At 46.6% G+C, this 11,221-nt stretch overlaps 1 protein-coding gene across 1 annotated transcript in view; it reads right to left on the minus strand.

Annotated features, from left to right (window-relative positions):
* Window positions 1-11,221, minus strand: part of ZFYVE27 (zinc finger FYVE-type containing 27) — a gene marked incomplete in the record, with an annotated part of 123,852 nt that overhangs the window by 111,465 nt on the left and 1,166 nt on the right. The window contains 2 exon segments of the mRNA XM_077455721.1: window positions 307-402; window positions 7,781-7,935. Of these exon segments, the coding sequence (XP_077311847.1) occupies window positions 307-402; window positions 7,781-7,935 (251 nt within the window).

Below are 11,221 nucleotides of genomic sequence, written 5' to 3' on the forward strand. Positions count from 1 at the left end.
TGGCGCATGCGCAGTAAAGGCCCGCCGTCAGCTGTTACAGTGACGGAGCCGCACCGGAAGTGACGGGGTGAGCGAAATTCACAGGTCGCAGGAAATTTTACCACACCGGCGTTACTTTGTGTACAAGGAGCTATATAAGCCAATCATGGATACAATCAAAACAAATAAGAAATAAAAAAAAAAGACAGACTGCAACATAATAGAAGTAATATCATTTGTGGTCTGTAATCCTTCATGCATCTAATTCAATGATGTAGCCCCCCGATGTTCACCCCGTTTAATGGTAAAAGGTATTCCCATACTTACTGGAAGGAGGCGGAGGGGTTCTGCCAGTAGAGGACATGGTAGACTCTCTCGCACGTGCCGCACATGACGTTCAGGACGCCTTCCAGCTGGATTAGGCTGCAAAATAAAAAAAATATTTAAAAAATCTGGTGGTTTTTCAAAGAGAATTAAAAGCCAAAAACGATCAAACCAAAAAAATCGATGAATATTTGTACCGCACCTTCCTGAAACGTATGCATTTTATTAGCTGTGGTAGGTCACAAGGGCAGTAGAGTCAGGTGAGGGTTCCGGTTGGCAGTTTTAGTTTTAGCCATACCGTTTAGTTTAGCCATACCGCGCCCATCACCGACTGGTATAGGAGAAATGACCAATCGGATCTGATATTAGAGTAGAGGTCGGGGTATCGGGGACGGGGGGATGGTTGGTGTCACAGCAGCTTTTTGCCCCCCCTAAACAAAAAAGGCATTGGGAATGCCGGAAGAGCTTCATCGACCTTAGGAGGAGATTCTTCTGACAGAACCCAAAAGAGAAGCGGAAGGTACCTGGGAGCGTGCTGTGTTTGCTCACAGACACAATTCCTGTTAATGATTGATTTCTCAAAAGAAGGAACGCATTTCGAGGGCGCCGCTGTCGGTGTAGAAGTATGGAAACTACCACTGCAGATCTGTGATCAAATGATGTGTAAGCTCACGTGTCGGGGACCATTACCTTCCACTGTTCAATGCTGCCTCTCCTATAGTACTCGGCCATATGCACTTGTGGTGGGTGGTGTTTTCCCCCCATAAACAAACACATATATAGCAAATGTATTGGGAGACCTGCCTTTACACACACACACACACACACACACACACACACACACACACACACACACACACACACACACACACACACACACACACACACACACACACACACACACACACACACACACACACACACACAACTTTAAAGCGGAGGTCCACCCTAAAGTGGACCTTCCGCTCATCGGAACCCTCACCCCCTCCGGCGCCACAATTGGCACCTTTCAGGGGGGAGGGGGGTGCAGATACCTGTACAGTACAGGTATCTGCACCCACTTCCGGGATAGCTCTCTGCGGAAAGGGGTGTAGATTACGCCCCTTTCCGCAAGTGCTCGCCCCTTTCCGCAAGTGCCCCGCTGCCTGCTGGGAAACACACAGATCCCAGAGGCAGCGGGGACCGTCCTTATTGCGCAGCGTGATTTGCGCATGCGCAGGAGGGAACCGGGAAATGAAGCCGAAAGGCTCCACTTGCTGATTCCCATACCCAAGATGGCGGCGGCAGCACCTTACAGACGATCGAGAGATCGGCTTCGGGTGCCGACATCGCGGGCGCGCTGGGCAGGTAAGTGTCACTATTTTAAGTCAGCAGCTGCAGTATTTGTAGCTGCTGGCTTTTAAAAAAAAAAAACGCGGAGTTCCGGCGGACTCCCGCTTTAACCACTTCGCGCCCCAGGCCAATTCTGACATTTCTCTCCTACATGTAAAATTCCTAATTTTTTTGCTAGAAAATTACATAGAACCCCCAAACATTATATGTTTTTTTTTAGCAAAGACCCTAGAGAATACAATGGCGGTCATTGCAACTTTTTATCTCGCACGGTATTTGTGCAGCAATTTTTCAAACATGTTTTTTTTTCAGAAAAAAAAAACAACAGTTTCATGCTTAAAAATTTTTTTTTTAAAACAGTAACGTTAGCCCAATTTTTTTGCATAATGTGATAGAGGAGGATACGCCGAGTAAATAGATACCCAACATGTCACGCTTCAAAATTGCACGCACTCGTGGAATGGCGCCAAACTTTGGTATTTAAAAATCCCCATAGGCGACACTTTACATTTTTGTTACTGGTTACATGTTTTGTGTTACAGAGGAGGTCTAGAGCTAGAATTATTGCTCTCACTCTAACGTTCGCGGCGATACCTCACATGTGTGGTTTGAACACCGTTTTCATATGTGGGCGGGACTTAGGTATGCGTTCGCTTCTGTGTACGAGCTCACGGGGACAGGGGCGCTTTACATTTTTTTTATTGTTAATTTTATTTTTATTTTTTTAGTTTGACACTTAATTTTTAACTTAAAATTGATGACTTTTATTCCTATTACAAGGAATGTAAACATCCTTTGTAATAGGAATATGGCACGATCGGACATATTTACAGTGGGATATGGGGGGGGGGTCAATAAGACCCCATATCTCACCTCTAGGCTGGGAAGAATAAAAAAAAAAAAAAAAAAAAAAAAAAAAGATCCTGGCTTCCTAGCCAAATCGGCGCCGTTAATTTGAATACAGAGGCCGGGCGTGACGTCATAACATTGCACCCGGCCTCCGAACAATCATAGAGACGATCTGGTCAGCAGGAAATCTCTATGGTAACTTGCTGTCCCCTCCCACTGCCCGTAAGAACGATCAAGCGGCGGAACAGCCGATATGATCGTTCTTATGGTGCAGGGAATCGCCGGCTGAAAACGGCAATATCTGAATGATGTCTGTGGCCTCAGGCATCATTTAGATATAACCACTGAAAGCCCATGACGTCAATAGACGTAGTATGGGCGCCAAGTGGTTAATGACATCCCAGTCTTAGTCCCTGGGGTTCAATATTGAGTTGGCTCCGCCCTTTGCAGGTATAACAGCTTCAACTCTTCTGGAAAGGCCGTCCACAAGGTTTAGGAGGGTGTCTATGGCAGGGATCTGCAATTAGCGGACCTCCAGCAAAACTACAAGTCCCATCATGCCTCTGCCTCTGGGTGTCATGCTTGTGGCTGTCAGAGTCTTGCTATGCCTCATGGGAATTGAAGTTCTGCAACAGCTGGAGGTCCGCTAGTTGCATATCCCTGGTGTATGGGAATGTCTGATCATTCTTCCTAGAAGAGCATTTGTGAGGTCAGGCACTGATGTTGGACGAGAAGGCCTGGATTGCAGTCTCCGCTCTAATTCATCCCAAAGGTGGTCTATGGGGTTGAGATCAGGACTCTGTGCAGGCCAGTCAAGTTCCTCCACCCCAAGCCTCATCCGTGTCTTTATGGACCTTGCTTTGTGCACTGGTCCTAATAATTTGGTGGATGGGTGATTATGGTGCGGGGTTGTTTTTCAGGGGTTTGGCCCCTTAGTTCCAGTGGAGGGAACTCTTAAGGCGTCAGCATACCACGACATTTTGGACAATTCCACCACCCCAAACTCGCTCATCCATGTCTTTATGGACCTTGCTTTGTGCACTGGTGGGCAGTCATGTTGGAACAGGAAGGGGCCGTCCCCAAACTGTTCCCACAAGGTTGGAAGCATGAAATTGTCCAAAATGTCTTGGTATGCTGAGGCCTTAAGAGTTCCCTTCACTGGAAGGGGCCAACCCTTGAAAACAACCCCCACACCCTCCCCCAAATGATTTGGACCAGTGCACAAAGCAATGTCCATAAAGACACAGATGAGCGAGTTTGGGGTGGAGGAACGTGACTGGCCTGCACAGAGTCCTGACCTCAACCCCACATAAAACACCTTTGGGATGACTTAGAGCGGAGACTGTGAGCCAGGCCTTCTCGTCCAACATCAGTGCCTGACCTCACAAATGCCCTTCTGGAAGAATGGTCAAACGTTCCCATAAACACCCTCCTAAACCTTGTGGACGGCCTTCCCAGAAAAGTTGAAGCTGTTATAGCTGCAAAGGGCGGAGCCAACTCAATATTGAACCCTCCGGACTAAGACTGGGATGTCATTAAAGATCATATGCGTGTAAAGGCAGGTGTCCCAATACTTTTGGTAATACAGTGTATTTCAAGTTAGAATTTCTGACTTGCTTATGTCAGGTTAGTGATATAAAGAAAAATGAATCCAGACAGCCAGGCAACTAACATTGTTCAGAATGAGGTTGGTAGTGGGGTGGCCTCTGTCATTCTTCCAGCACAGGTTAAAGGGTAACTCCACTTTCATGTGAATAAAAAATAATATATAAAAATGATATAGATATTATATATATTATTATTCTAAATATATATATATATATAATAATAATATTATATATATATTTATAATAATAATATTATATATATATATATATATATATATGCGCAATACAAGTCATATTGTAACTGAATGTTATTAAAAATTCCCTTTCCTTTCCAATCTGCAGCCGCTGCAATTTTCAGTAAAATGCAATATGGCCACCTGGAGGCGCTCTGTACACACAAGGTGTACAGGACACCCCCTCAGGAATGTCATTGGCTCACTGATTTCCCCAGAAGTCTGCACTAAGATACAAGTCGGATTTTAGGCATCCTCTGCAACAAAAACGGTGAGGAATTCCCAATAAGGAATCAGGTCTAAAAGGATGGAGACCCTGCCACTTTTCTCATTAGAGCCCTACAGGTGCGGCAGCTGGTTGATAAATCAAGAAACCACTCCCATTACAATTCACTCAGCACATGGACTCAGAGAAACAAACAGCTATTTCTTCAGCATAACAAAAAGTTAGGAATCTTCAACAAAGTTTGTTATAAGCCCTGCAATGTACAGAGATCACCCAGAGGGGAGGCGTTTTTTTTTTTTTTTTTTTTTCTCTCAATAAAGATGGAGTTACCCTTTAAATATTGCTACTCTTTATAGTTTAACCGCTTGCCGACAACCCGCCACAGTTACACCGGTACGGCGATTGGTGCACTAGTTTCTGTGGGTGCGCATGCCCGAGTGGCCAGCGAGGGAGCCAATCAGCGGGTTCGGCAGACTCGACGTCCGCCGGCCACCTGCGATCGTTCCCCCGCAAAGACAGAACGGGGATCTGCCCAAGTAAACAAGGCAGATCTCCATTCTGTTAGGGGATGACATTGAGATCTCGTCTTTCTGCTATGCAGGAAGAGGGATCTGTGCGTTATCCCAGGCAGCCCACCCCCCCCCCCTCCCCCATACAGTTAGAACACACCAAGGGAACACATTTAACCCTTTGATCGCCCCTGATTTGAACCCCTTCCTTGCCAGTGTCATTAGTACAAGGTCAGTGCATATTTTTTTTTAGCACTGATCACTGCAATAATGTCATTGGTTCCCAAAAAAAAGCATCAAAAATGTCAGTTAAGTGTCCGATCTGTCCGCCGTAATGTCGCAGTCCAGCTAAATAAAATAAAATATATAAAAAATAAAAATAAATATATGTCAGTTAAGTGTCCGATCTGTCCGCCGTAATGTCGCAGTCCAGCTAAATAAAATAAAATATATAAAAAATAAAAATAAATATATGTCAGTTAAGTGTCTGATCTGTCCGCCGTAATGTTGCAGTCCAGCTAAAAAAAATAAAAATAAAAAAAAATAAAAAAACACTAGTAAAAAAATAAAAATAAAAAAAAAAAATGCCATAAATGTATCCCCTATTTTGTAGATGCTATAACTTAAAAAAAAAATAAAAAAAAATAAAAATGACCATATATTGTATAACCAAAACCATGTTGAAGAATATATATTGGCAGAAAAAAAAAAGCGCCTCCAAGTGTAGAAGTTAAAAACTTGCTTGTTTTTTTTTTTTTTAAGAGACTGCTTCTATCTGTAAGACCCCTTTCACACTGGGGCTTTTTCAGGCACTTTAGCGTTAAAAATTTTTTTTTAAAAATAAATAAAAAGCACCTGTAAAGCGCCTGAAAGAAGCCTCATCTGCAATCCTAATGTGAAAGCCCGAGTGCTTTCACACCGAGGCGCTGCACTGGCAGGGCGTCAAAAAAAGTCTTTTGGAGCGGTGGGATACACGGCTCCTAAAGCGCTCCTTCCCATTGAAATCAATGGAAAACGCCTGCAAAGCGATTTTGGCAGCGGCACTTTGTGGGCGCTTTTAACCCTTTATTTTGGCCACTAGCGGGGGGGGGTTAAAAGCGCACTGCTAGCTTTCGAAAAAAAAAAACACTGGTAAAGCGGTGCGTTACCAGCGTTTTTCGGGTGCTGGCAGTCTGAAAGGGCTCTTAAAGCACTCGGGCTTTCACATTGGGATTGCAGGTGAGGCTTCTTTCAAGCGTTTTTTTTTTTTTTTTTTTAACCGCTAAAGCGCCTGAAAAACGCCCCAGCGTGAAAGGGGTCTTAGTTGCAGCCCTAAGGCCCCCCTTTAACACTGGGGTGTTTTTCAGGCGCTACAGCGCTAAAAATAAAAACGACCCCTTTCACTCCAATGTGAAAGCCGGAGGGCTTTCACACTGGAGCGGCGCGCTAGCAGGAGGGTGAAAAAAAAAAGTCCTGCTAGCCGCATCTTTGGAGCGGTGTATTCACCGCTCCTACCTATTGAAAATCAATGGGGCAGCGCGGCTATACAGCAGCGGCGCTTTGAGGGTGGTTTTAACCCTTTTTTCTGGCGCTAGCGGGGGGGTCAAAACCGCCCCCCGCTAGCGGCCGAATACCGCCGCTAAAACGACGGTAAAGCGGCGCTAAAAAGCGCCACTTTACTGCTGACGCCCGCACCGCCCCAGTGTGAAAGGGGCCTAAGTGCTGAAGATTTATTATTACTACCCCCCATCACTGGACCCTCGCTTTTATATAGACATTGTGCCCCTTAAGCCCCTTTCACACTGAGGCGGTTTTCAGGCACTACAGCGCTAAAAATAGCGCCTGTTAAAAGCGTCTCCTTTCACTACAGTGTGAAATCTGCAGGGCTTTCACACTGGAGCGGTGCGCTAGCAGGACGTTAAAAAAAAAAAAAAAAAAAAAAAAAAAAAAAAGTCCTGCTAGCGGCATCTTTGGAGCGCTGTATTCACCGCTCCTACCCATTGAAATCAATGGGGCAGCGCGGCTATGCCGCCAGCAAATCGCCGCGGCGCTTCGCGGGCAGTTCTAACCATTTTTTTTTTCAGCCGCTAGCGGGAGTTAAAACAGCCGAATACCTCCGCTAAAACGACGGTAAAAGCGCCGTTAAAAATAGCACCACTTTAACGCCGACGCCCGCACCGCCCAGTGTGAAAGGGGCCCAAGTCTTGAAGCTCTGAGCGCCCTTTTACACATTTCTATTGTACAAAAATATATGATGAAGAAATTAGATTTTTTACATCATTTTTTTTTTTTTTATTGGATACGTTTTATAGCAGAATGTAATAAATAGTTTTTTTGTTTTTTCAAAAAAAAAAAAAAAAAAAAAAAAACAGGTGATCAAATACCACCAAAAAAAAATTAAATAAAAATAAAAAATATAAATAAATAATAATTATTATATATATTATATTATAATAAATAAAAAAAGCTCTATTTGTCGGTGAAAAAAAAAAAAAGACCGATTTTATTTGGGAACACGTCGCACGTCTGCGCAATTGTCAGTTACAGCCGTATAGCAAAAAAAAAAAAAAAAATGGCCTGGTCAGGAAGAGGGGGTAAATTCTTGGGGGGGGGGGGCTAAAGTAGTTAAAAGGAGGAGAACGTGGCCCATTTGACGTTGGATGCGTTACAAGCGGCGCCGTGCGGTTTCCGGAGGAACGTTTATGGTTTGGTATTGGAAGCGATTGGGGGGGAACTACTCACAAACTCTTGAACTCTGCCACGGCCTCCTGCCGGGTGAGCTTCACCTTCTGCAGATCCTCGCGGCGCACGCAGTAATGTTTCCTCCGGGCCAGCTCCGCCTCGGGGATGTGTTTGCGGGACGTCTCCTGCAGATATCCAATCATAGCCGGGATGGAGAGGAGGGCTCCCACCGGAGAACCAGGCCACTGCAAGAGGAACAATTATTATAGGTTTAGGAGCAAGAAGAGGCGGAGCCGTCGGTAATAAGAGGACCTCTAACACTCATTCTTCATAAAATATAACAGATGCGGTTATATTTAAATAATATAAATAGAATACATGCTGTGATTGGTTCAAGGCAAAACTCTGACTGATAGAGGGGAAAAAAAAACCAGACAGTTATATATTAATTAACGACTTGCCGACCGGCTCATGCCGATATACGTCAGCAGAAGGACGTATACAGGGATATTAAGAGGCGTGTTGCCCTTTAAGAAGCAGTTTGTGCATGCGCCGCGAGCTCCGCGAGTGTGATATGTATTTTTGGAAATGCTCCAATATGGAGGCTCTGGTAAACTAGAGTTAGGGGCCACATTGCACATTATAGGTGGGGTCTCGCAATCTTTTATTTATTTCTATAAATGCTCCAACATGGAGACCCTCACAGACCAGAGTTAGGGGCCACATTACACATCTATTATAGGTGGAGGCCCTGATCTCTTCTATGAATTGCTACATATGCTCCAACATGGAGGCTCTCAGACTGAAGTTAGAGGCCCACACTACACATCCATTCTAGGTGGGACCCCTGATCTATTCTATGAGTTGTTATATATGCTCCAACATATAGACCCTCATAGACTAGAGCAGGGATCCTCAAACTAGAACAACTGGAGGGCCATAGTTTGAAGACCCCTGGACTAGAGTTAGGGGCCACACTATACATTATAGGTGGAGCCCCTGATCTCTTCTATGAATTGTTATATATGCTCCAACGTATAGACCCTCAGACTAGAGTTAGGGACCACACTATACATCTATTATAGGTGGAGCCCCTAATCTCTTCTATGAATTGCTATATATGCTCCAACATGGAGGCTCTCATAGACCAGAGGTCCAGAGGGGCCACACTACACATCTATTAAAGGTCGAGTCTCCCAATCTCTGCTATGTATTTTTGTAAATGCTCCAATATGGAGGCTCTGGTAAACTAGAGTTAGGGGCCACATTGCACATTATAGGTGGGGTCTCTCAATATTTTATTTATATAAATGCTCCAACATGGAGACCCTCACAGACCAGAGTTGGGGGCCCACACTTTCTAGATGGAGCCCCTGATCTCTTCTATGAATTGCTATACAGTATATGCTCCAACATAGAGGCTCTTAGACCAGAGTTGAAGCCAGACTACACATCTGTTATAAGAAGTGGAGTCCTCCAATCTCTTCTATGTATCTTTGTATATGCTCCAACGTGGAGACCCTCATAGACCAGTGTTAGGGGCCACACTATACATCTATTATAGGTAGGGCCCCTGATCTCCTCTATGTATTGCTATACATGCTCCAACATGGAGGCTCTCATAGACCAGAGTTAGGGGCCACACTACACATGTATTATAGGTGTGTAATAGACAAGACAAATAAGGGTGGCACGGATCTATTTCTAGCCCCAATAGAGGAGTGAAGGATCAGCTTCACTCACACAGATCCCACTGCTTAAGGCACACCTTATTGGGAAGCACAGTGGCTAAGTGGTTAGCACATCTGCCTTGCAGCACTGGGGTCTTCAAATTGAATCCGTACCAGGACACTACCTACATGGAGTTTGCATATTGGCTCAAGCTGTATAAAAACTCATAAAATAAGGAGCGTGGCTTTATTATTTTCAAAGTGTAGCTCTAGGCATAACTAGAGAAGTGTTTGGCCCTCTGTCACTGCACGTTCCATGTCAGGTTGACGTTGCGTGCACTGGGCATAAAAGAGAATTGGATACATTGTAAACAAGAAGTCGTCACATTTTCATTCATCAGGGTTTTCACATACACACTCCAACCGACTCTTCCAACCCCCCCCCCCCCCCCCCCCCCCCCCGCCATCAGTCACATAACTCTGCAGTAATCCCAGCACATTGCTGGCAGCATTCTCTTCCTAATCTCTGTACACAGAGGGCAAAGCAAACAATCCACACCCCATTCTATGAGCTGAGAACAAAGAATCCTTTACTGTTCTAGAGGTGGGGGTGGTGGGAGGGGGAGGGGGCACAAACCCGGCAAGATTACCAAAAAAAAAAAAAAATCCTTAAAGGGAACCATTCTCGAGAGGCACACGGAAGACCCCATTGCTGCTGGAAATGCGGATTGTCTGGCTGTCATTTGGACTCTGTGGCTTTGATACTTTGGGGTTGATTTACTAAAGGAAAATAGACTGTGCACTCTGCACAAGTGCAGTTGCTTCAGAGCTTAGTAAATTAGGCAAAGCTTCACTTTGCAAAGAATACCCAATCACGAGCAAAGGAAAATTTTAAAGAACATCTAGTTTGAACATGATTGGATGATGGAAGTCAGCAGAGCTTCTGTTCGTTTACAAAGCTGTGTTGGCAAATGCACTTGCAATGTGCAAAGTCTATTTGCCTTTAGTCCGTTTTTTCTCAGGAGAATAGGTGCAGGAACTCTCCCCTTCTAAGTCACTGTGTCACTGCCTCCCTACCCACCCCCGAGCATAGACCCTTGGGGTTCCGCCCCCTACCCACCTCCCCGAGCACAGGCCCTTGGGGTTCCGCCCCCTACCCACCTCCCCGAGCACAGGCCCTTGGGGTTCCGCCCCCTACCCACCTCCCCGAGCACAGGCCCTTGGGGTTCCGCCCCCTACCCACCTCCCCGAGCACAGGCCCTTGGGGTTCCGCCCCCTACCCACCTCCCCGAGCACAGGCCCTTGGGGTTCCGCCCCCTACCCACCTCCCCGAGCACAGGCCCTTGGGGTTCCGCCCCCCTCCCACCTCCCCGAGCACAGGCCCTTGGGGTTCGCCCCCTACCCACCTCCCCGAGCACAGGCCCTTGGGGTTCCGCCCCCCTACCCACCTCCCCGAGCACAGGCCCTTGGGGTTCCGCCCCCCTACCCACCTCCCCGAGCACAGGCCCTTGGGGTTCCGCCCCCTACCCACCTCCCCGAGCACAGGCCCTTTGGGTTCCGCCCCCTACCCACCTCCCCGAGCACAGGCCCTTGGGGTTCTGCCCCCTACCCACCTATCCGAGCACAGGCCCTTGGGGTTCTGCCCCCTACCCACCTATCCGAGCACAGGCCCTTGGGGTTCCGCCCCCTACCCACCTCCCCGAGCACAGGCCCTTGGGGTTCCGCCCCCTACCCACCTCCCCGAGCACAGGCCCTTGGGGTTCCGCCCCCCTACCCACCTCCCCGAGCACAGGCCCCTTGGGGTTCCGCCCCCTACCCACCTCCCCGAGCA

This window comes from Lithobates pipiens, unplaced genomic scaffold, assembly GCF_037356315.1.
Source record: "Lithobates pipiens isolate NorthernLeopardFrog02 unplaced genomic scaffold, aLitPip1_a1.2 Scaffold_25, whole genome shotgun sequence".
Taxonomy (NCBI): domain Eukaryota; kingdom Metazoa; phylum Chordata; class Amphibia; order Anura; family Ranidae; genus Lithobates; species Lithobates pipiens.